The sequence below is a fragment of the Bos taurus genome, chromosome 24, assembly GCF_002263795.3.
Source record: "Bos taurus isolate L1 Dominette 01449 registration number 42190680 breed Hereford chromosome 24, ARS-UCD2.0, whole genome shotgun sequence".
NCBI classification, from domain to species: Eukaryota; Metazoa; Chordata; class Mammalia; order Artiodactyla; family Bovidae; genus Bos; species Bos taurus.
The window spans coordinates 40,909,462-40,935,754 of NC_037351.1; the positions used below are offsets into that span (position 1 = coordinate 40,909,462).

Below are 26,293 nucleotides of genomic sequence, written 5' to 3' on the forward strand. Positions count from 1 at the left end.
TGGGCATATACCTAGATAAAACCACTGTAATTCAAAAAGATACATGCACCCCCTATGTTCATAGTAGCACTATTTATAGTAGCCAAGACATTGAAACAGACTACATGTCCATCAACAGATGAATGGATAAAGAAGAAATATATAAACATATTTGTATATGTTTATATATACATATATATGGTGGAATACTGCGGCTGCTGCTGCTGCTAAGTCGCTTCAGTAGTGTCCGACTCTGTGCGACCCCATGGACGGCAGCCCACCAGGCTCCCCCGTCCCTGGGATTCTCCAGGCAAGAACACTGGAGTGGGTTGCCATTTCCTTCTCCAATACATGAAAGTGAAAAGTGAAAGTGAAGTCACTCAGTTGTGTCCGACTCTTTAGCGACTGTCCAGGCAAGAGTACTGGAGTGGGGTGCCATTGCCTTCTCCGGTGGAATACTACTCAGCCATTGAAAAAGAACAAAATAATGTCATCTGTAGCAAGTCAAATGCAACTAAGGATTATACTGAGTGGATTGGGAGTGGGGAGGGATGAACTGGGAGTTTGGAGTTAGCAGATGCAAACTGTTGTGTACAGAATGAATAAACAACAAGGTCATACCATATAACACAGGGAACTATTAATAGATTCAATATTCTGAGATAAACCATAATGGAAAAGAACATAAAAAGAATGTGTATAACTAGTCACCTTGCTATACTGCAGAAATTAACACCACATCGTAAATCAGCCATCACTAAAAACTGTTTGCCATGGGGTCTGTGAGCAGATGTGTCCCCACCACAATCGTACTAAGGAGCAGTTCAACTGATCGGACACAACTGGACCCATGAAAAGGGATCATAAATTGTTTCCGTTGAACCCCAGACTGATCACTTAATAGTAGCTACTGGGGTAAATAGCCAAGATGGCCAAATGCTCTGGGGGGATGGAGATTAAGGGAGCGGAAAGGAGCTTTCTGCTCTAAAGAGGGAAGTTGGGAAGCCGCCTTGAGGTGTGTTTGAGGATGTGAGTTCCTGGCAGCACGTGCTCTGGCCCTGGAATGTTTCAGTACAATGCTTTCAGGCACCTGCTCTGCCTTCACGTCTTCCTCCTGCTCATCTCTTCTTTCCCAGTTGCTGCCAGAAATGTAAAAGTAGGTATAGGAGAAACAACAGATCAGTGTCACCAAATGCTGCCTGCTACCATCCTTCCTCCCAACACTTCCTCGTAGCGTCGACTACATGAAGGTGAAACAGAATGTGGACTAAAGTGGAAACTAAAATCCCAGATTTTTTTTCACATGTCAGCTGATAGCAGAGGACATTTTCATTATAACTTGAATGGAAAAATGTATATCTGACTACTAACCCAAAGATTAAAGACCCTGGGCTTAATAATGCCAAATCCTTAAATAAATGGACATCTAAGCTCCATTGCAAATGAAGGGAAAACTCTGGCAGAAGTTCTTAGAGGATTTTAAGCTTGAAGTTGTGAAGTCTTAGCTTACCTACTTTCAATTTTAACCAAAAATAAATCTTTCAGTTTGCAATTGGGAAGAAAAATGATATCTTTATATCCCATAGGAGAACACTGAAGGATGATAACATAATTAAGAAGTTGAAAGAAATGTTAAATTTTCTCTATTAAAGATTCAAGTACAATAGAGATAAACACCCAGCCATTTTTAATACATCCTACAGATGAATTGGGGGCTTATTCTTCAGTCCCCATCCATATTTGTAACATTTTAACTAAAGGAAAACAAAAAAACCTAAATATTTAATATATAAAGTAGTTTAATAATCCATTATCTCTTTCCTGTGAACATTCTTTTCCTTCCTTGACCCTCGTACATTTTTTAAGAACACCCTCCGTCGTTAAAATCCCTGCGTTTGTTTACTGCACCGAATTGTAATTCGTCATGTCACTTTTCTCTTTCTTCCAGAGCTTCTTTGAAGGGCAGTCTGCACCATGGGACTCTGCTAAGAAAGATGAAAACAGAATGAAGAACAGATATGGGAATATTATTGCCTGTAAGTGTTGACAGCATCATTGCACTGTGATGTAACTTTCTTTTCACATCTGCTAAGATTGACCACCGGCCTCATGCGGCGAGAATTTGCAGTGCAATTACTGCCTTCATCTCGCCGGAAAAGCTGGTGTGATGCTTTTCCTTAAGGAAAAGAAAAGCTACCTAAATACCCCCGCTACGTCCCTGTGTCTTGCTGTGGGACTGGTTTTACTTTTAGATATAAAGTTTGGGTAACTTAGGTAATGTGCAAATGCTAAGAAAATGCATTCTGGAAGGAGTAAACAAAACAGATCTGATGATTCCCAGCTGCTTCTTGGGAAGGAATAGAAATAACAACTCGAAGCACGCCTCGATGCCAGGAGCCCGGGACTCTCAGCAGACACGAGCTCATTAATCCTGGGACACTTGGGATAAGGAGGTCAGTAACAGCCCCATTTTGAGGACAGGAAACTGAAATGCAGAAGTTAAATGATCGTCCCCGTATCACAACACTCATTAGCAACAGAGCTGAGATGATAACTCAGAAATTCCCAGTTCCCATGAAGCGGAATGCCACCAATCCATAATGTCTCAGTCGGTTCTTAAATTGAGCCCAGCCTCATTAATGTTCCGTAACGATGCGGAGAGGCCTGGTAGATTGATGAGCTTCCCTCTTCCAGGGCTGAAGCCATCCATCCCTGCATTGCACTGCTCAAAGCCACACGAGTACCAACAGGGTACTCACAGAATTAATGCTGTTTCTAAAGATACGTTAATTTAAAGAACAAACACTACCAGTGTGAAATACAAAGCACCTAGCCCATCCAGCCCTATTATTTATAAGAGAACAAATTTGAAAGGTTCAGGTAGTCCCAGGGAGCGATGTATTAGCTTGCTTGATGGTGTAAGTGCAGTTAGATTTCACCTGCCTGGGTTAATGTTTCTTGGTGGGACGGTTGAGATCCTGTAGCAGTGTCACTTAGCACAGTGAATGTGCTAAGTCATGTCCAACTCTTTTCAATCCCATGGATGGTAGCCCAGCAGGTTCCTCTATCCATGGAATTCTCCAAGCAAGAATCTTGGAGCGGGTTGCCATTCCCTTCTCCAGGGGATCTTCCAGACCCAAGGATCAAACTTGAGTCTCCTGCAGCTCCTGCCTTGCAGGTGGATTCTTTACCACTGAGCCACCAGGGAAGGCCACAGTATGGTGACTTACACATCTATGAATAGCAAAATATGACTGCAGTCAAGCTAGTGAAGTACAGTATCGTCCCCTCGCATAGTTGTCATGTTTCATGTGTGATGAAAGCACCTGAAATCCACTCTCTTGACAAATTTCTGGATTCAGTACAGTATTAGTAACCCTCGTCATCATGCTGTACATTTCCTCTCTAGATTTAGTCATCCTGTGTGGCTGTCACTCTGTCCCCTTTGACCAGCAACCCCCATCAAAGCTGTTCCCCCACCTCCCAAGCTCCTGGTAATGACCCTTCTACTCTCTGTTTCTATAGATTCGACATTTTTTAGATTCCATATACAGATGAGATCATGCTGGGGTTTTCTTTCTGTGTCTGGTTTATTTCACTCAGCATAATAATGTTGTACAAGTTCATCCTTCTTCTTGTTCAGTCACTAAGTCATCTCCAACTCTTTTGTGACCCCTTGGACTGTAGCCCACCAGGCTCCCCATCCATGGGATTTCCTGGGCAAGAATACTGGAGTGGGTTGCCGTTTCCTTGTAGTTACAAATGGTTACCTTTTCTTCTAGTTTTTTATTGCCTTCAAAAAGAATCCCTCTAGAACTGTCTGGTTGTTTATATAATTGTCTGTAAGCATCTACACTGGCACATTCTGAGACATTAACCACTTAGACCACCTACAAAAGACTATTAGGGCTCCCAAAATAGGGTTTGCCGATTTTTAGATGCCACTGTTCATCCACCCCAGCTAGCAGGAGTCTGATACTGCGTGTCCAGTCTGGTGCTGGAACTCACATCTGAGCACTGTCTCACTGGGGGGCTTGCGCTCCTGCTCAGTTGTGTCCAGCTCTTTGCAACCCCATTGACTGTATCCAGCCAGGCTCCTTGGTCCATGGAATTCTCCAGGCAAGAATACTGGAGTGGGTTACCATTTATTCCTCCAGGGATCTTCCCATCCGAAGGGTTGAACCTGCGTCTCCTGCATTGGCAGGCAGATTCTTTACCACTGAGCCACCTGGGAAGCCCCTCACTGGGGGTGTGGGCAATTCAGCCTGAGCTCCCCGGTAGGTCTGATGAAGCCACTGCCATGCTGAGCACCCTTCTGACAATCACCATTTGGAACTGCTTCATCTGAGACTCTGTATGTCTTTAATCAGTCTTCCCTGGTGGCTTAGACGGCAAAGAATCTGCCTCAATGCGGGAGACCCAGGTTCAATCCCTGAGTTTGGAAGATCCCCTGGAGAAGGGAATGGCAATCCACTCCAGTATTCTTGCCTGGAGAATCCCTTGGATAGAGGAGCCTGCTGGGCTACAGTCCATGGGGTCGCAAAGAGTCTGACACGACTGAGCAACTAACACACATGTTTTTAATTATACCAAAAATGAATCTTTGATATTGTTGGTGTTGTAGGAGGACTTGAAGAATAAAAATACTTCCCTAAATCACTCTAATGTATATACTCATACTGGTTGTTTCTTTAAAGGCATAGAGAAGAGTATTACATCTCCCTTTCACCCTAAGAAATCCTGTGATTGTAGAAAACTCAGTTTCTCTGGCTGGGAAGCCTGCTCCAGGGAGCCCAGGCTTTGGGAATAGCACTCTAACTAGGATGAGGAATTGGGGGATTCAGGGAATGGGTCCTGGAGATTCTTGTTATTGCTTTTCAGAGAACATAAAAGTGCTTTAATGATCACATTCATTGTTTTACAACAGTGTTTGCATATAAAATGGTTTTAATGATGCTTAAAAACTGTTTATTGGCTGTTGTTCTTAAGTAAGTTGAACTTTTCCCTTATTTACACATTTGCTGAGCTAGCCCCTCCAAGTATAAACGAATACTCCCTCCACCATTGACACACACACAGACACATGCATACAGACACACAAGCAGAGCCCTCCTAATACTCTCAGCAGTTCTTTTTTTCATTCTACTCTTTTTTTTTATCTTTTTTAATTTTTAAATTGGGTTTCCCTGATAGCTCAGTTGGTAAAGAATATGCCTGTAGTGCAGGAGACCCCGGTTCAATTCCTGGGTTGGGAAGATCTGCTGGAGAAGGGATAAGTTACCCACTCCAGTATTCTTGGGTTTCCCCTGTGGCTCAGCTGGTAAAGAATCCACCACCTGCAATGTGGGAGACCTGGGTTCAATCCCTAGGTTGGGAAGATCCCCTGGAGAAGGGAAAGGCTCCCCACTCCAGTATTCTGGCCTGGAGAATTCACAAAGAGTCAAATTTAAATTTTTTGTATTTTTACGATAACACATCTCAGCAGTTCTTAATTGTGACTAACAATTACAATTGAGAAAATAAGATGCAAGTCAGAAGAAAAGAATGAAACTCTGCCATTTGCAGCCACTTGGATGGCCCTAGAGGGTATTTGGCTAAGTGAAATAAGTCAGAAAGGAAAATGCAGTATATTTTCATTTATGTGTAGAATCTAAAAAATAAAACAAACGAATATAACAAAACAGCAACAGACTCACAGATACACAGAACAACCTGTGGGGTGGGGGCGAGGAAGGAGGGAGGTGCAGGACAGGGTAGAGAATTGGGAGGTATAAGCTACTAAGTATAAAATAAATAAACTACAAGGATGTCACATACAGCACAAGGAATGCAGCCAATATTTGATAATAAGCTTAAATGGAGTATAAGCTATAAAAAATATTGATTTACTATCTCTATTTTATATACCTGAAAGTAATATAATATTGTAAATCAACTATACTTCTACTGAATAGATGATAGAATAATGGATAGATGTGCAGATAAATGGTAGGATGAGGATATGATATGATACGACATGATGTAATAGAAGAAATAGATGGCTTCCAGGAAGGCATGGAGTCAGAAGCGGCTCCTGTATTCCTGACTTGGGTGGATGGAGAATGGGTGAGCGAACAGATAGACAGACGGAAGTACGGGCCGTTTACAAGCTGTGTAACCCTGGAAGGGAAAGTGACTTGGAGCTCAGGGGTAGCATGGAAAGCTTGTGAGTTTAATCCAAATACATATTGCCATGCCTTTGACATATTCATATGGGTTTCAAGTAGGCAGCCATGTGGACAGGCCTGGAACCCAAAAGAGATGTAAAGTAGTGAATCTTCAGGCAAAGGACTGGTGGTTGTCAGCTTGTCTGTGGAGGAAGCGTGGAGGGCGTGGAGGGCCTTGGTCCCAGCCTAGAGGGGCTTTAATAGTGAGAACTACTGAGACAAAAGCCCTGACATGTGCAAAGGAGCCTGTGTCACGGAGGGGCGGGGCAAGCGTGGTGCCGGCTGGGGGTCTAGTACTAGGAAGATGAGGATGTCACAAGGTGGGGAGTAGCCCAAAGCTACTTTGAAGTTGCCCACAGCTGCTTGGGGTGGGTGGGGAAGGGGAAGGGGGTGCAGCCCTGACAGTGGGGGACCCTCGACTCTCACGTGAAGAGGAGCCCTTCTGAGGTCTAGTTTTCATCTGCACTCGGGGTCCCCATGCTTTGTGAGGTGACTAAGAGGACAATGAGACCCAGTCTGTCCCGCCCAGGTCCTTACCAGCAGTCTCGTCTCTGTGGCCCGTGCAGAGGGCTGCACATCCCCAGGACTTTGTCTTAAATCAGCATGCTTCTTCCTGATAATGGAGCGACTCCAACAGTCCCCGTGTCACTTCTGAGGGACAGACTACTGTCGCGATCCAGGTTAGGTGTAAAAGCAAACAAGGGAAGGAGAAAGAGAGAGAGTTGGAGGTGAGTTTAGAAGGATAAGACTCACCGGGAGAGCTGCTGCTGCTACTGCTGTGTCGCTTCAGTCGTGTCCGACTCTGTGCAACCCCACAGATGGCAGCCCACCAGGACCCCCATCCTTGGGATTCTCCAGGCAAGAACATTGGAGTGGGTTGCCATTTCCTTCTCCAGTGCATGAAAGTGAAAAGTGAAAGTGAAGTCGCTCAGTCGTGTCCAACTCTAGCGACCCCATGGACTGCAGCCCACCAGGCTCCTCCGCCCATGGGATTTTCTAGGCAAAAGTACTGGAGTGGGGTGCCATTGCCTTCTCCGTACTGGGAGAGCATCCAGCATCAAAAATCCAGCAGATGAGAGTAAGACAGAAACACACCCACCGAACACATGTAGAAAAGAAAAGGATAAATTCTAGGAAAATTAGGCAAAATAAAATTAGAGTCAAGGGATCTGCCAGGAGCCTGAAAGGAGTAGGCATCCCTGACAGAGGGTCTCAGTTAAAAAAGTCAGGCACAAGGCAAGACTAAGAAGTGAGCAACACAAAACCCACAGCCGCACGGAGCCTCCAGCACTCAGCTCAGAGCTCCTTCTTCTCACCCTGATCCTGTATGGCTGGACCTGGGCCCCCCACCCCCTAATGGGCAATGGCAAAGACCCCAGGCTGGAGCAGGGGGCAGGGGTGGCAGGATGCCCAGCACTTCTTCTCAGTTACCTCGGCCCCTCTGCCTCTTGTACCTTGAAACCAGTACAGCACCTGCCCTTGGCAGGATGTATCCACTGGGAGAGCAAAGCTGTTATTTGCAGCAATCAATAATAATTAAAATTAATTTTGAGTCTCCTGTCAGAGGGCAAATGTTACTTAGATCATCGTGATTCCAGTTTGCCTTAAACATGTCATCAATATTTAGCAGAAGGGGAGAACTGGTTAGAGATGAAAGATCGTAGTGACAGACGCCATCTCTGCCGCTGCAGTAACAGCTAATCACTTACAGGTTCCAGCTGCAAGGCTGTGACCCAGATCCATCGTATTCAATATGAAAATGTTAAAATATTTGAAGCTACATGGAGGTGTTTTAAACATAATATTACTTGATAAAAAGGGCATAAATAACGTGGTTTAGGGATTGAGGGACCTGCTTTAAATCTCTAATGACCCCGCCTCTGATGTGCAAAGGCAGTCATACACACACACACACACACACACAGACATATATACACATAAACACACATATATACACATATATATGGTGTGTCTATGTGTGTGTGTACATGTGTACACACAGATACACAAATAAGACTGACTTATGTACACACAAGTGCATACATACATGGGCTTCCCAGGTGGCTCAGTGGTAAAGAATCCGCCTGCCAATGCAGGAGACGCAGGTTCGATCCCTGGGGTGGGAAGAGCTCCTGAATGAGGAAATGGCAACTCATTCTAGTATTCTTCCTTGGGGAATCTATGGACAGACGAAGCTGGCAAGCTATAGTCCATGGAGCTTCAAAGAGTTGGATGTGACTGAGCACATACACACCCATACATACATATATAAACACACATAAATACATATGTATATACACACACATAAATACATACATACACATTCATAATGTGTATACATATACATGTATATATACTCATGCCATAAGTATATACACACATACATAAATACACGCATGCAGACATACACGCAGGAAAGTACAAGCAGATCATAATTTTTCAGCAGTAAGCAATGGTTTGTTATGACCAAGTCTTAATGTACCTATCTCTTAACCAAAAATATCTTTTTGCCCTATTTCATGTAGTAAACAGGGAAGAACTTAGAGGAATGGCACAGACATTTGATGCAGATCAAGCTTCTCAAAATGGCAGCTTATTACCCTTCTGGATGGGGTAACATTGAGTTGTGGCTATTATATAAACATTAGTTGGAGTTTGATCCTATTCCACTCATCCATGGCTAAATAGGTTTCTTTTTCCAATTGAAAAACAGTTCGTACACAGTCAAGAAAATGTGTGCAGTAAAGAGGGGGAAATTGGCCAGCACCTCACCCAGCAAATTCAAATTCTGCTAACATTTTATTTCTCTTTCCTTCAAATCTCTTTTTTCTATGGCTTGACGTTGCTGGCTTTATTTTGAGCAATAAAAACAGATTTTTATTGTTTTCTTTCTGATTCCTAAGACAGTGCAAACTATGTAGACAATTGAAGTGGTGTGTAAAATCATAAATGGAAGAAGAAACATGCCTCCCAATTTTGCCACCCAGCAGATGTCCCATCCCTCTGGTTGCTCACGATGCTCCTACACACACATCCAAGTGCATTCGATTATTTCATAGAAACAGACTCTCAGGAGACATGCTGCTTGCAACTCACTCTCCTTCACTTAATATTATGTCACAGAGATTGTTCCGAGTAAAGAAATTTAGAATAATCTTTTACAGTGATCGTTTCAGATTCCATTGTTTCATAAGATCACTGAGGATCAATTCTTTGCTGATAGTGAATGGTTTAAACTGGGTGGGGCTAGAATAAATTGTGTCTTAGAAAAGGAATTTGGGGCTATCATATGACCCTGCAATCCTACTCCTGGGTATATATCCAGAGAAAAACATGATCTGAAAGAATACATGCACCCCAATGTTCATTGCGGCACTGTTTACAATAGCCAAGACATGGAAGCAACCTGAATGTCCATCTACAGAGGAATGGATAAAGAAGATGTGGTACATGTATACAGTGGAATATTAGCCATAAAAATGAAATAATGCCATTCGCAGCAACATGGATGGACCTAGAGAGTGTCATACTGAGTGAAGTAAATCCAACAGTGAAGAATATCGAATGACATCCTTTATATGTGGAATCTAAAAAGAAGTGATACAAATGAACTTGCAAACAGAAACAGACTCACAGACTTAGAGAGTGAGCTTATGGTTGCCAGGAGGAAGGATGCGGGGGAGGGGGCAGGGAGATAGGGAGTTTGGGATGGACATGTATACACTGCTCTATGCCATGAAATTAAAAGATGCTTACTCCTTGGAAGGAAAGTTATGACCAACCTAGATAGCATATTCAAAAGCAGAGACATTACTTTGCCAACAAAGGTTCATCTAGTCAAGGCTATGGTTTTTCCCGTGGTCGTGTATGGATGTGAGAGTTGGACTGTGAAGAAAGCTGAGCACCAAAGAATTGATGCTTTTGAACTGTGGTGTTGGAGAAGACTCTTGAGAGTCCCTTGGATTGCAAGGAGATCCAACCAGTCCATTCTGAAGGAGATGAGCCCTGGGATTTCTTTGGAAGGAATGATGCTAAAGCTGAAACTCCAGTACTTTGGCCACCTCATGCGAAGAGTTGACTCATTGGAAAAGACTCTGATGCTGGGAGGGATTGGGGGCAAGAGGAGAAGGGGACGGCAGAGGATGAGATGGCTGGATGGCATCACTGACTCGATGGACGTGAGTCTCAGTGAACTCCTGGAGTTGGTGATGGACAGGGAGGCCTGGCGTGCTGCCATTCATGGGGTCGCGAAGAGTCGAACACGACTGAGCGACTGATCTGCTCTGATCTGATCTGATCTAACATGGATAACCAGCAAGGTCCTATATAGCACAGGGAACTCTGCTCAGTGTTATGTGGCAGCCTGGATGGGAGGGGAGTTTGGGGGAGAATGGATATATGTATAGGTATGGCTGAGTCTCTTCCCTGTTCATTTTAAACTATCACAACATTGTTTGTTGATTGACTATACCCCGATACAAAATAAAAAGTATAAAAAGAAAGGAAAAGGAGCTCTTGGCATGGATTCACTGGAGAGGGAGGAATCTGAAGGCAATTATGAAATGGTTCAGGTGAAAATATCAGGTCTTGAAGTCACAGCAGTAACGATGCGAGTGACAGAGCTGTGTACCCATGCATGGCTTACACTAACTCAGTCTGAACAAAAGCACTACAAGGTAGGCACTATGTTATTTCCATTTTACAATGAAAGAAACTGAGGCACAGAGGGTAAATACTCTGTCCAGGGGCATAAACTAGAAAGTGACAGAATTAGGAGCAAACGCAGAGATTTGTACTCCAGAGTCTGTGATCTTAACCTCTGTGCAACACTGCACACAAACAGGGGTGGGAAAGGAAAGCTGTGGAGCAGATGCCAGGGGAGTCAGACGAAGGGGCTGTTGGGAAGGATTCAACCTGTTTCCAAACCTTTACCTCCTTATGCTTTAACACTCGCTAAATTCATCTTCCCCAGAAAGTGGCTATGTGGAGTTTTCAGTTCTACCCTGCTCTCCTGGTCCCCAAACAGGCCTACAGGGCTGGTTGTGCTGTGAATTGCCAGACTCCTGCAAGGCTATTGCCTTTATTCGTAGAAGAGAGTAATTTCCCTTTTTTTACTGAAAAATGGTTGATTTTCAGTGTTTCAAGTGCACAGCAAACTGGTTCAGTTATACATACATATATACTATTTTTCAGATGCTCTCCATTATAGGTCATTACAAGCTACTGAATGTAGTTCCCTGTGGTATACAGCAGGTCCTTGTTTAATTTTTATATCCTATTGTGTATCTGTTAACCCCAAATCCCTAATTTGTACCTCCCCGCTGTCCCTGCGCTTCGCGGGTGACACTAGTAGTAAAGAACTCAGCTGCCTGTGCAGGGGGTGTAAGAGGTGAGAGCTCGATCCCTGGGTCAAGAAGATCCCCTGGAGGAGGGCACGGCAGCCCACTCCAGTATTCTTGCCTGGAGAGTCCCATGGACAGAGGAGCCTGCTGGGCTACAGTCCACGCGGTCGCAAAGAGTCAGACACCACCGAAGCAACGTGGCACAGCACTTCTACTTACCTATCTGTAGCTCTACACCTGTATAGATCAGTCTCTATGTATCTGTCTAGATGACTAGATCAGATAGTCTTTACATCTGCTTTGTAAATTCTCCCTGAATCAGTTATAACATCTCCCTGATTCTGTCATTAAGTAAATAAAAATCTTTGACATGTGTTCATCTTTAAAAAAAAAACAAACTGGAGAATAGCAGTGAAGTTTAAAAAACACAAAACTTTGTGTGACTAGTAGGAGATGGTAAGAAAATTATTTCAAAGGCTCTGTTTATGGGAAATGAGAGTGCAGTCTTTGCAGAGATCGAATTCCCTAATGAGAACGTTCCAGAACTACTTGAGATGCCCAGTGGCAGTAAATTGTGGGGAATGGGCAGTACTCCCCCTGAGGCTCCCAGGGAAATAAAGCCTGGAAAAGGAGGGATTCTGATAGGGAGCACAGCAGATTCTGAGACAGCCCCAGGTCAGAGGCTTGAAAGGCTTGGATGCGGTGCCTGCCTTTTAAAGCACGGCCCGGGGAAAGTCAGGGAGTAAAGCTGAGCATCAGAGGAGCTGACTGAAGGCCAGGGGCTGCAGCAGAGCGGGGTTTGGTCCTATTGTAGCATCTTTCTTTTCGGAAGCTCAAATGGCTTTACCCGGAAAACTGCTCGGCACTCCCCTCTGACATCGTGTGTGGGTGCTGGCTCTTCCGACACAGACGAGAGCCGTGACCATCCACATGTACCCCGTTCCCCAGGAACTCCCCTCCCCATGACCCAGGCCAATTCTGGACCACAGCCTCTAGTTTTAAGCAAAACGGATTCCAGGATACTAGTCCTCAGAGCATGTCTGCCGCGGGAGAATTTCTGCTCGCCCGGGGTCCATTCCTGGGTCACTCTTGTCAGTCTGGGCAGCAACTGTAAAGGTGGTGAGAAGAGATGCCCGCGCATCTGACCCCAGCACGTGGTGACAGCGACAGCGGGCATTCTCCATCACTCGCTTGACACCAGGCTCTCCGATCCTCTCTTCCTGTGGTTTAGCTTCATGCTCACAGTAACCCCATGGGGAGGCACTGTGACACCCCATTTGCAGGTCAGGGAAGAAAAGCCCAGAGAGATGAAGCAACTTGCCTGGAACCACAAGGAAGGGTTCCCCTGGCACTCCGGCCCCAGAGACCACACACACGCCCACTGCCCAAGTTCTCGAAGCAGAGCAGGGGGACGTTGTCCCTCCAAGCTTCGCCCATGTCTGACACATCTTTTCCCCACTCTCCAGATAAAGGCGTAGTTACTGTTTTTGTTGTTTAGTCACTAAGTCATGTCTGACTCTTTGTGACCCCATGGACTGTAGCCCACCAGGCTCCTCTGTCCATGGAATTCTCCAGGCAAGAATACTGGAGTGGGTTGCCATTTCCTCCTCCAGGGGATCTTCCCGACCCAGGGATAGAACTAGCATCTCTGCGTTGGCAGGTGGGTTCTTTACCACTGAGCCACCAGGAAAGCCCAAAGGTATTGAGCCCAGGCTGATTACAAGGCTCGGACAGAAAATGGTGTGACCATCTTTCAGGAACTGGAGTGAGAAGTCCCACCCATGAAGGAAAGCTAGAAACTTGACACAGAGCTCCTCCTGTGGAATCAAGTACAGCGGTCCTCCACAGGGGGTTGAACTTGAGGGACCAGCTGAAATGTTGGCTTTCACCCATTAACAGGTCACGACAATAAATAGGTTCCCGTCAGCCGTTCATCCGGTGATCTCGGGTCAAATGCCTGTCACCTGCAGGCACCCTGACTCTCGCCTCAATCTGGGGGTGTCATTTCTCACCCACTAACCCAGAAGAAATGTCAACAGTGTAGAGGCAGGACCTCCCCTGCCCAGGGTCATGGCAAGTGGGGTCTCAAAGCACTTCCCCCAACCCACCTCTCGGACCCTGCAGTCCTTCCTTCTCAGAGAGGCTGGCCTTATCTTCCAAATACAGGGTGGTAAGAGCTTTCACTGGAAGGAAGATTCCTCTACCCCAAAGAACATTAATTTAGAAAAGCAATTTTTAAAGGACATTAAAAAAAAAAAAAAAGTTCACTTTTGACTCATTTAAAAGACATCTGGGGAACTTCCCTGGTGGTCCAGTGGCTAAGACTCCACAGTCCCAAGGCAGGGGCCCTGGGTTCAATCCCTGATTAGGGAACTAGATCCCACATGCCACAATTAAGACCCAGTGCAGCCAAATAAATAAATAAATATTTTAAAAATGAAAGATATTTGGGAGTAGGAGAAATTCAATGTTCCAGACACAAACATAGGGATTGGGGGTGGGGCAGTGAGCAAAACACGAAAATCCATCCCCTTTTAGGGCTTCTAGCACTTTCCTTTTTAAAAGATAGATTTTCAAGGAAATAACTGAGGTGTCTGAGTAGCATTTATAGAGAACATTTTCCATGCAGAAAAAATGTTTAATGTGGCTAATTGATACCACCAGCATGACCCCTAGATGGGACTTGCTATGCTTGAGAATTTATGTTTTTGTTTAATCATTAAAACAGCCCAGTTGGAGGCAGGCGCTGTCGTCCCTCGTCCAGATGAGTGGCCGAGACTTGGTGGCATGGCTGATGGGGGCCAGCCTGGCTCCACCAGCCATGCCCTTGATGCAGGAGGAGAGAACCCTGGTCCAATGATTGAGTTTAGAACCGTGTCCACAACTCCCAGAAAGCTGGGTGGTGGTTTATAATTGTTGTTCATCAAGGTGGATGTCAGAGACAGCCTTCAGAATCTCAGGGCTCACGTGTGATTTAATGGAGTTGCTAAACTTCCAGTCCAAGAACTCGTCCTGCCGTGATCCACAGGACTGAGTAAAAGTTTCAGACCTCTGCCGGCGTTTCACGTCTGTAAACGATCAAAGAATGTGTTAATGAGATTTGCTGTGAAATGCAGAGGAATATAAACCCTTCCCCGTATTAACAGAAGTGTAAGGGTGTAACGTTTAATTCTTTGTTTATCTCTAAAGCGGCAGAATGTGGATGCCCTCTCTATAATATGCTCACGTTCTGCAGCTCTGCACAGCCCCACAGACAGCGTGTGTTAATTGCTATTTTCTTGTCCTTTTCCTTCTGCAGATGATCATTCCCGGGTGAGGCTGCAGACCGTAGAAGGAGACAACTCAGACTACATCAATGGAAATTATATTGATGTACGTATTCTGGGGCTCAGATGGTAAAGGGTCCGCCTGCAATGCAGGAGACCCAGGTTTGATCCCGGGTTGGGAAGATCCCCAGGAGATGGGAATGGCAACCCACTCCAGTATTCTTGCCTGGAGAATCCCATGGACAGAGGGGCCTGGTGGGCCACAGTCAAAAAGAGTCGGACACAACTGAGTGACTAACACGTATTCTGACCTGTCAGTAAACCCAACAGTTCTGGCACGTAGCATCCTGTGTATCTGCTCCAAGACAGGTAGACACAGGTTCGACCAAACATAGCAGCCCTGTCCCATACGTGCAGAGCTTGACCGTGAAGACAGGTCAGCCTCGGGCTGATGAGCCTCCCCCACCAACCCCCATGACAGTCTCTGCCCTCTTGGCCACTCCATGCTTACGCAGACTAAGAAAATTGCATTTCCATTTTTGTCAATAACTTGGATTATTTGACATTTAAAGAAATCTGTTTGCATATTAATAGGACAAAACTCTCTAATTCCTCATTCGATGATTTGCCATCTCCTGTCATCACGGCACTTTTAAGTTGCCTTCAAAGTCGTCTGCAGCTGTTAACCAGGACTTCTGACACACGCAAGACGTGTCATTAAATATGTAGGCTGCTTAATTATTGAAGCCTGCTTCTTTGTTCATTCTGCATCATGTTAACTGAATGTCTTACATTAGAATAAATTCTTTGGGAGACAGCATGTTTTCACTTGAAAGAATGAATGAAATCAAAAGTAGACTGAAAATCAAGGGAAGACTGCCGTTACCTCCAAGGCCCAGTTTAGACTGAAGAGATCTCAGCTCCTGAGGCATCGTCCTCTGCGCTTGGACTTCATGCTGGTTCTTAATCCACAAGCATCTCTTTGCACAGGTTTTATTCAGATGTGTGGGTTCCTTTCTTGTCTTTGTGGAGTATTACTAAGAATATTAGCATCACAATCACTAAGAGTTATCTAAAAATAACTCTTTGGAAAAGACCCTGATGCTGGGAACAATTGAAGACAGGAGGAGAGGGGAATTACAGAGGATGAGATGGTTGGATGGCATCGCTGACTCATGGACATGAGCTAGTGGGAAATAGTGGATAACAGGGGAGACTGGTGTGCTGCAGTCAGTCCATGGGGTTGCAAAGAGTCCGACATGACTTAGCAGCTGAACAACAACAATATTCTACAGGATATTTGGGTAGTGCTCATTGGGAAGGTTTGGCACTGGGGGTTATAGAGTTGAGGGTGGGGCTGACGGAGGATTATCTGAAGAATAATTCATATCTCAGTCTTCACACACCCCTAGACTCTCCTTTTGCTAATGACCAGAAACATAGCTAACCCAAGGCAGAACTTCTTATTAACTCACAGTTTCCTCCTAGGGCACACTGACTTATTCCTTTGTTCAGGAAATGTTTAGGGAGAACTTGACAGGAATGCCCAGAGGTGCCCGAGACCTGTTACCTTCTCCCCGAGGCCTCACAACTTAGAATCTGAAGTAAGAACAATCTTTGCTGTGATGCTCCTTCCCTGGGGAAGAGTCCAGGGGAGCCCTGTTCATACTGCAGTGCAGCCCTCCAGCCCTTGGGGTCCTTGAGCAGAGGGACAGTGTCTGGTCGGGCTGTATTCTGCCCCATCACAGGCTAGGATGCCGTAAGCCCTCAGCGTCTTCTAAGTCACCATCTGAGCAGTAGCTGTGATCAGATTAGGCTTGTCCTGGGGGCCTTTTGTGGAGAAGGCAATGGCACCCCACTCCAGTACTCTTGCCTGGAAAATCCCATGGACAGAGGAGCCTGGTAGGCTGCAGTCCATGCTAAGGGTCGGACACGACTGATCGCCTTCACTTTCACTTTTCACTTTCATGCATTGGAGAAGGAAATGGCAACCCACTCCAGTGTTCTTGCCTGGAGAATCAATCCCAGGGACAGAGGAGCCTGGTAGGAGGCGGTCTATGAGGTCACACAGAGTCGGACACAACTGAAGCGACTTAGCAGCAGCAGCAGGGGGTCTTTTGAACTAAGCTTTAAAGAACAGCTGTGTAAGGCTTCAGGTGGTCCAGTAGTGAGCCGCAGCTACTGAAGCCTGCAAGCCCTAGAACATGTGCTCCGCAACAAGAGAAGCCACCACAATGAGAAGCCCACGCACCACAACTAGAGAAAGCCGTGTGTAGCAACAAAGACCCAGAGCAGCCAAAAATAAAGAGAAAGAGAAAAAAAAAAAGAACGGCTGAGTAGGGACACAGAGAGGAGAGGACATAAAAGTCATGAACATACTAGAGTCATTAGTTTTTGTTTTTAATAGAGAAAGAGTCAGTATTCAGGGCCACTTTTCACTTAATCGGTGAGATTTTATTGAGCATCTATTACATGTCAGTAACTGTTTGAGTTGCTGGTGTTCTAATTGTGAATAATTCAGGCCAAGACAGAATACTAAGCACTGACATAAGAGACCTAATGATCTAATGGGGAGAAAGAGACCATAAATGAAACAATCACTGAAGTCTGGTATTTTGGACATCAGGTGGAATAGAGTGGGTATCTCCACGGAGAAGGTGGGGGTCCGGGCCAGCTGGGTATCTCAGGGGGTGAGCCTCCAGGCTTGGAAGCAGCCCTAGGAAAGGCCTGGCTGAGGAGCACGCCTGGCAGATGTGGAGTGATCTGGAGGGGGTGGCGTCCAGGTGGTGGGGTGAGGAAGGTAATGGGCAGGTGAGTGCGTGGCGGTGAGGAGTCGGGCTCTTCCTGTGCACCAGGAGGTCAGAGGGTCAGCACAGAGGAGTGACTGGATCTGGAAGTGAGAGGAGAGTGAACTGTGGGTTGGCGGGAGTCAAAGTAAGGCTGGCTGATGGTGACCTGGCCCATCAAATGACCCTCCCCTCTCCCAGCACCTTGCAGCCCCACACAGACAGTGGTGAGTCCCACCAGGTCCTGTCTCGTGGAGCTTATCAGCTGACAGGAAATGCGTGCCCATCAAAATAACCCTGCTTAGTATCTGTTGTGACTCTGTGTCAGAGACCTACTCCCAGTCGGGGTAGAGAAGAATGTGTCTGCTTTTGTTGTTCACTCTTCTAGACTTGCTTTCAAGAGCAAAAAGACCTAAGTGGTCTGAGAAGTTGGCATTTCCTCTCCAGTCTCTTTGCTCTCTTTTCCGTCTGGCTTTGGGCAGTGTTTTGTGCCTTCTCAGGGGAGAGAAAGAGAAAGTGTTAAGATCTGTGGCAACATTATACGTTCGTGCACCCGCTCAGTCGCTCAGTCGTGTCCGACTCTTTGTGACCCCATGGACTGTAGCCCACCGGGCTCCTCTGTCCATGGGATTTCCCAGGCAAGAGTACGGGAGTGAGGAGCCATTTCCTATTCCAGGATGTTGTGTGTTACCTGTGTGTCATTTTCTCTAAGCTGACTTAACTTGTTGACTAACCTGCAATGTCCCTGTTCCCTTCTTGCTTTGGTCCCAATTTTCATCTTTCCCCCTTCTTGTAGGGTCATGATAAAAGGAAGGGGTCTTGCAGAATTTCTGCTTCTTTAAATTCCTGGTCCTGGTACAGCATCATGTCTTGGTATCTGTAATGTTTAAAAATGATGTTTGGTATACCCACTCCAGTATTCTTTCCTAGAGAATCCCTTGAACAGAGAGGCCTGGCCAGCTGTAGTCCATGGGGTTGCAAAGAGTCGGACACGACTGAACGACTGAGCACAGCACACAGCACATTACTATTGATGTGACTGTCTATACCAATATAACAGAATATGAGTTAAGGCTTTGTCACATTGCCAATAGCATCCGAAACACAAATGAAATTCTATTGCATATTCCTAGCCGGTTTGCACTCTAATCAGAGTCGTGGTCATGTTATTTCAGAAAATCCATACGTTGTTAGTGTTTATTGCTCATCCGTCATCTCTTAGCTTGTGTGTGATTAAGTTACTCACCCACTCCTCACTGTGCAGGCATCAGAACTGTTACACACTGATGCGCCTCAGCTTATTAAGAGATGCTCAGTGGTCCCGAGTCTGGTGATATAACTTCCTGGTAATGCAGCTGTTGATATTTGAAAGTGCATTCATTTTGGCAGACTTAGTATGTACTTCTGTGCTGCTTATTGATTTTCAAGTTTGTCTAATATTCTTTCTCATTTATTTTTTAGGGTTATCATCGACCCAATCATTATATTGCTACACAAGGTAAGTTGATTCCAGCTTTGATGTCTTTTTTGGTTGTTTGCCCATTCTCTGTCATTTCATACCCAGCTCACCCTCCCCAGGAACTCTGTCACATGCTGCTGTAGCCCCGGGGGCTGATCGCATTTCCAGCCATCAGCACGTGCACTCCTGGTTTCCTATCAGAGGTCCTGGCGATGTAATCATTCAGTTAGAACTTCATACTGAGATCAGTAGAGGAAATGTGTCCATCAATTAATTATTGAATTAACTCTGCCTGCCTTAGCAATTAATCTGACATTTGCTAGAATAGATGTATAGATACTCGTTGAAGAAATAGATACTGGATATTCTGTGTATAAAGACCTGAGCTGATTGCTGCTGGGGATGTGAGCCGAATCCAGCAGGCACCCTTATTACATCGGTGTGAGTTAGTAGGGAAGACGTGTGCACAGGCTGTATACTTAAAACCTTGTGTGAAACCAACATGCCGTTGTAAAGCAGTTATCCTCTAATTAAAAAGTTTTTAAAAGCCTAAAAGAAAACAAATGCCAGCGTCATGGGTCCTTTGTGAAAATTAAATAAGATAAATGACACCTATTCAATACTGTTATTATTACTATAATACTTATATGATTAATATAAAATATATGATTGGTATATGATTATAAATATGACTAATATAATAGATATTACATAAATACATATTTATATTAATATAGCAATATAAAATCAATATATTAAATCTATAAAGTTAATATCTACTAAATTTATCTTGATATATAAATATAATATAATAAACATTGATGTAAATATTATAAAAAACAATATTATTATTTTAAAAACACCTTTTGTGAGAGGTACAGATAAGGTGTTAAGGAAAATATATAATAAACATTAATGTAAATATTATAATAAACATTAATATTATTATTTTAAAAACACCTTTTGTGAGAGGTACAGATAAGGTGTTAAGGAAATTCAGAAACTCAGACAAGAAAGAGGTCGCTTTCAGGTGGGATGGTTCAGAAGCAGCCTTGTGGCAGAGGTAAGCCTGGGCAGGGAAGGTGTGACTGGCAGAGACATCACGAGCAACAATCTGAAAGCAGCAAGTCCATGCTCCTGGGTAGAAGACAGTTGGTGTCTCACCGTGGCTAAAGGAAATGGAAGGCCAGAGGAATGTGTCGGGGAAGTCCATGGCGTGATTTTTTTAACTTATTTAATTCAAGAACAGTTGACGTCCAGTGCTGTGGTAATTTCTGCTGTACAGCAAAGCGGTTCAGTTGCACACATTTACATGGCGTGGTTTCGGTACCGTCTTCCCCACCAGTGATGGGGCGGGTCATCTGTGGAGAGTGAGGATCATGAGAGACTGAGGCTTTCAAGAAGAGGTTGCTGAGCCAGTACAGGTGAACAGAGGAAGTGCTGGGAAACAGAGACACCCACTCGGGTTGAAGCGATAGGGACGAGTGAAATGTGAGTTCTCTGTGTTGTATCACTTAATCATTGTTTCGGTAACACATCATATCCCAGAAACAGGCATGGGGAAACCAAACGGATACAACCTGCCACCAGTTAGGAGTTGGCAGGGGGGTGCGTGAGAAAAAGTCAAGGATACCAAGAAATCATGTGTGTAAAGTCTCAAATTGGAGACAGGGAGGCTTGAGTGTCCACTGGGCCCTGAGGAATGGGGAGGCGCTGAAGGATTGAGGCCAAGGTCAGTGGCGAGTCAGGAGGGAGAAGAGGTGGTCGTAGCCAGACACCAGAGTCCCGGCGCCTAGAGCAGCAGTGTCTGGCAGAGCTCTTTGCTCTGGTGGAAATCTTCTCTGTGTCGTCCGGTGTGGTGACCTCTAGTTATCCATGGCCACTGATACTCAGAGTGTATCTACTGAAAAGAGGAACTGGATTTCAAGTTTAAACAGCTGCAATTGGCTCTTCCCCATTGGAGGTGTCAGGCAGCAGAGCTCTGGGGCAGACAGTCTCTGGGTGTGGCCGGAATTATCCTCCTGATCCCCACGGCCACAGCAAAATCCTGGGGGGCACCACTCTCAGAGTCCAGTGCTGTGTCATCACGTCCAGATGCTGCACTTGGTCCAGTGTGCGTCCTTCCGGAATGAAAGCAGTAGTGCCTCCCTCCATAGTCGGAAGGAGAACCGCACAGACAGTGCCCACTGTGAGCCTGGCAGAAGCCCGGCCCTTGGTAGGAAATGCTAAGGGCTCCAGAAAGCACGCACTTGGTTTGTCTCACATCTGGGACAGAGTGAGGATGTCTGGACCCGACAGCCCTGGGAGCTTCCACACAGAGTGGACCGATACTGGGGCTTCATACCTGTCCTCCAGGCTGCCAGAATGTTCCCAAGTCAGGTCATAACAGCTCTGATTTATACATGGGATGATTATCGGACATTTGCAGTTTTTACAAATTTACATGAACATTTTGTTGCAAAATATACAAAACACTTCTGAGTTCTTGTCGAGCAGCCCACGTTCTCATAGAAAGTATAACCAGAAAATTAAATCTGACTTAAATGTCCACAGTTGAGGGCTGTAGATTCATGTGAACAAATAGCCAATGGAAGTACAGATTGAAGACCCCAAAGTCCTATGTGGGGCCCCTCCCTCGTTCATCCTCTCTGCCCCTCTGTCCCCAAGGGGAGGTCACCTCTGGAAGAAAAAAATGCCATAACAGAAGTCACTTTCTGGCCCCATTAGAAGTAGTTTGAATGATACTTATTTGCTCTGCAGCCATCGTTGGCAGCCTTCACCCTATCAAGTATTAATGAACAGATATATTTGCAGACAGATGAGAAATGGCAGATGTCCTCAGTTTGAAGGAGACCCCCACGGTGCCCTTTAGCGGAAAAGGGCCCCCCCACACCCTACAGAGCATGGCCCTTTCCTCGGTGACTGGTGGGCCACAGGCTGGACTTTAAAACCTGGCAGTTCTTGCATCACTGTTGCTGGTGCAGAAGAGGAGGAAATGAGCTGATTTTTAATCTAACGTTCAGTCCAGATAGTACCCGTCCTGTTACGAGTGATACCTTCAGACCATGATGTTCGGATTAAAAAGTCAGAATGTCTTTCCTCCAGTGCACCACAGGCACAGTGTAACTGGTGGCCTCGGGTAGCCGGTGATAAAGATTTCTGCTCATCTGCAGTAATCGACCGGGACAAGATGGAACATGTTCGTGGGTGGCCAACAGAATCACGAACAGCCTGATTCTAAATTCAACAAATGGAGTGATGAAGACTAACAGGCAGATGCCATGTTTAAATCCCTCCTTGCTCTTTTTGCCTCTCTACTTTGCACTGAGACGAGTCTTTAAAAATCTGTTCACAGCAGGAACCCCTGAAACTACACGAATGGTCCATTTTCCTGACAACCAGTTCTATCCCCAAGAGTTGGAAATACATAGATTCCTAGCAGGTCCCCTCAATGCAGAGGGCATGTCATGACCGTATCCCTTCAGCCTCTCCCCCTCCCTCCACTTTATTGATTTTTCTACGAGTAACTGACTCTGACCTTTGGTGATAACGGTAATGTTTCTGCAGATTGAAGGGACCACATTCAAGCCAGAGTGGTGGCTTTTTTGAGTGTGTTCTTCCCGTCTCCCCGCCCTTTAATTGTTCTTCATCTGGCAGCTAATACATTGATGCCCCACTGCATCACATCTGCCTGGCCAGATATTAATACAGTTATAAACTTAGGACTAAGGACCTGCCACACAGGGGTCAAAGGACAGACTCATGTTTGTAGCTGCCTGTCCACACTCACGGAGAAGGCAGTGGCACCCCACTCCAGTACGCTTGCCTGGAAAATCCCACAGACAGAGGAGCCTGGTAGGCTGCAGTCCATGGGGTCACAAAGAGTCAGACACGACTGAGCGACTTCACTTTCACTTTTCACTTTCATGCATTGGAGAAGGAAATGGCAACCCACTCCAGAATTCTTGCCTGGAGAATCTCAGGGACAGGGGAGCCCGGTGGGCTGCCATCTATGGGGTCGCACAGAGTCGGACACGACTGAAGCGACTTAGCAGCAGCAGCAGCAGTCCACACTCAGAGCCAGGGTAGAGCTGGGGGTTCAAAAGCTGGTTCACAAAGAGACGCAGTACTCACTCAGGTGGATGGAGTCACCCAGAATGGATCATAATCAATCAGAAGATGCCCCATAGAGACCACGGAAGAGACCACCACACAGGCCGTGAGCTGGAGGAAGCTGTGCATATCAGAACTGCTCCTCCACAACCAATCATGAACTCGGGGTGATGGAGAAAGGAAAGGGAAAGGGTTAGTCACTCAGTTGTGTCCACTCTTCGTGACCCCACAGACTGTAGCCCACCAGGCTCCTCTGTCCGTGGGATTCTCCAGGCAAGAATACTGGAGTGGGTTGCCATGCCCTCCTCCAGGGGATCTTCCCAACCCAGTGATCAAATCTGGGCCTCCCACATTACTGGGCCTCCTTATCGTCTAAGCCACCTGGAAAAAGGTTCTCTTTACTATTATTTAGGTTTATTTTTCAAACTGACTCAAGGGTCCTGCTTCAGAGAACTCAGGAAAGGCGGTGCAAGGTACTTACCGAAGAAATGGCTGTAAGTCTGTGGTGGACACGGCTGTCCGCTCCCTCTGACTCACGTCCAGGTTCCTCTGTGGGCTGGAGATGCATGGAAACACGGGGGGATCCAGAGGATCCTCCTGCATCACAAAATCTGGGGTTCACGTTGCAGTTTAGGGGTGGGCACCTGCACTTGGCCAGGGTCTCGGAGGAATGGGGACGGGTGGATAGGGAGACAGGTGTTAGTCCAGAGGTAGGCCGAGTGGGAGGACATCCGAGATCCAAGAGGAGTGGGGGCCCGAAGGAGACGGCTGAGAGGGGCGTGGCACCTGGGGTGGTCTTAGTTGCTGGTTGAAATGGATCACCACTCAGGAAAAGTTCACACAGACACACAGCTTTACATGGAAGTTTAGGCATGCTCTGACTTTCTACAATCCAGCCTGAAAAATTCTATGCCCCCCAGATTAAAACCCTTGAATTGGGGGGTTGGGGGTGCTACGAACAAAGAACCAACAGGTGAAGTGACGACACTGATTAAAAGGCTTTGAACAAGGAGCTTTGTTTAATGAATGGCAGAGACGCAGGGAGGGAAAAGGAAGGGTGTTTCTAAGCTGTGTGGTGGTAAGAACAGTGCTTTAAGAAGATTAGTTAGTGTGGAGTTATCCTGGAAAGAAAAACCTGGAAACAAAGATAGCAGGGAGTAACCATAAGAAAATTTGGGGTAGAGATGAATAGTTCAGACAACAGTAATGACAGTAATATAGCTGTAGTTTTTATTTTATTCAACAATCCAGGTTGCATATGACTAAAATATGTTTTCTAATATTAAATACAATACGTTCTGGTTTCAAAACTGTTCATTTTTAAGCATGATTCCTTCTCATTTAAGAAAATGCAATCAGTATATTTCCTTTATGTTTCAGTAGTTAGGGTTGATACAATACTATTCTTCCTGAAACACAGCTTTTTTCTTTGTCCATTCGCTCAGTCAATATCAAGGGCCATTTATGGACTAGGCTTTGTGCTGTAACTAAGTTAATGTAATTTCCATCCTTCGACCATTTAAGATATTACTTGTCTCATTTCATAAATAAAATACTTGAGGCCCATGGAGAGAAGCAGGGGTTGAATACAGAGCTAATGCATAGCTGAGTGCCTGTGCCGTGTATGTCTCTCTATGTCTGGATAATGTGTGATCCCCACTGGGCACTGTGTGGTGCCGCTTACGTGGGCCTCATGAAGGTCACCCCTCAAAGTCACGTGATGAATCTTTTATGAAATGAATCTAGGATCCAACCCTTTCCTTCTAAGTAACCAGTCATGTCCAACTCTTTGTGACCCCATGGACTATAGCCTGCCAGTCTCCTCTGTCTATGGAGTTCTCCAGGCAAGAATACTGAAGTCGGTTGCCATTCCCTTCTCCAGAGAATCTTCCCAACCCAAGGATCAGACCCAGGGAATGAACCCAGGTCTCCCGCACTGCGGTCAAATTCTTTACCATCTAAGCCACCAGGGAAGCCCTTTCTATGTAGCAGTTCTCTAAAAGCAAATTTTCTATGATATGTTCATATCTGAAAACACCTTTTAATTAAAATGGTCTTAAATGTCCTGAAATATGACTCTGAGTATTTGAAATTGCCTTGTTCCCAAGTGGGCCTCTGGACACCTGTCTGGAAGACCTGCTGGTCCAGGGCTTAGCTGGTCCAAGGAGCTGATGCTGCTGGTGGCAAAGAGACTCGACATGGCCAGATCAAGGCCAAGTTCAGAATTCCAGTCAGGGGGCCAACCCTGTTGAATTAGCACAATTCAGCAAAGAAAAAATAATGAAGTAGCTGTCGGGAGCCTAACTGTATGGATTTTCACAATCTAGGGTTAGAAAGACATTCATCTTTCCTACTCAGAGACTCTGAACACTCAGAGTTCAGAGTTTCAGGGCACCAAGTCATACTGGCATAGACGCAGGAACTGATAGAGAAAACGCGATACCAGATACTTACTGTCCATCAGACAGAACCGCTTGTCAAGGGCAGTCTGCGTCTCAGGCCAGCCAGAGAGGCAGATGCTTCGGCAGAAGGCCACTTCCTGGCTTGCATCTGAAGAAGAACCACAGAGTTCATCCACTGATCCACAGGCATGTATCTGCCCATGGCCTGGTGGAGGGCGGGAACGAAGCAGATGACCAGTGGGTTGGCAGCAGCCAGGGAGGGAATGAAGGGAAGAACAGATGAGCAAACGGGGGGCTGCCGGCCATGTGCCCGACACCAGTCAGGACTGGAATATTCCACCCAGGCCACAGGACGCCTCCTGCTGGCTGGTGACGTGTCTACTGACACAGGTGGATATTTGTCTTCAGTATATGTGATTCCGCTCTAAGTTAAGGACTGGTCAACTCCTATTCTGGTGGCCACTTTTTCTTTCGACGTGTCAGTAAATTGAGGCACTGTTTTTGGAGACAGTCCATCTTGTCAAAGCCACTGTTTAGCTCCCCTCTGACTCTGTTGGTGCATATATAATCACCTCCATCTACACCTTAGATGGTCAGTCTTATTTGTCCATAATTATAATCTGTTACTAACTTGGAGAAACCTGAGACAGATTTTCTCCCAAGACTTTGAGCTAAGGGCAGACTTTCACATGAAAATAATAGGGGCTTCCCTGGAGGTCCAGTGGTTAAGAATCCGCCAT

The 26,293-nt window shown here is 45.7% G+C and overlaps 1 protein-coding gene across 6 annotated transcripts in view; it reads left to right on the top strand.

Moving 5' to 3' along the window:
- PTPRM (protein tyrosine phosphatase receptor type M) overlaps nucleotides 1-26,293 on the top strand; it is a 665,201-nt gene that overhangs the window by 579,441 nt on the left and 59,467 nt on the right. For all 6 annotated transcript variants that reach the window (XM_059881042.1, XM_024984488.2, XM_024984489.2 and 3 more), the window contains 3 exons: nucleotides 1,928-2,015; nucleotides 14,826-14,899; nucleotides 19,041-19,077. In XM_059881042.1, coding sequence (XP_059737025.1) covers nucleotides 1,928-2,015; nucleotides 14,826-14,899; nucleotides 19,041-19,077 — 199 coding nt within the window. The remainder of the gene's footprint in view (nucleotides 1-1,927; nucleotides 2,016-14,825; nucleotides 14,900-19,040; nucleotides 19,078-26,293) is intronic.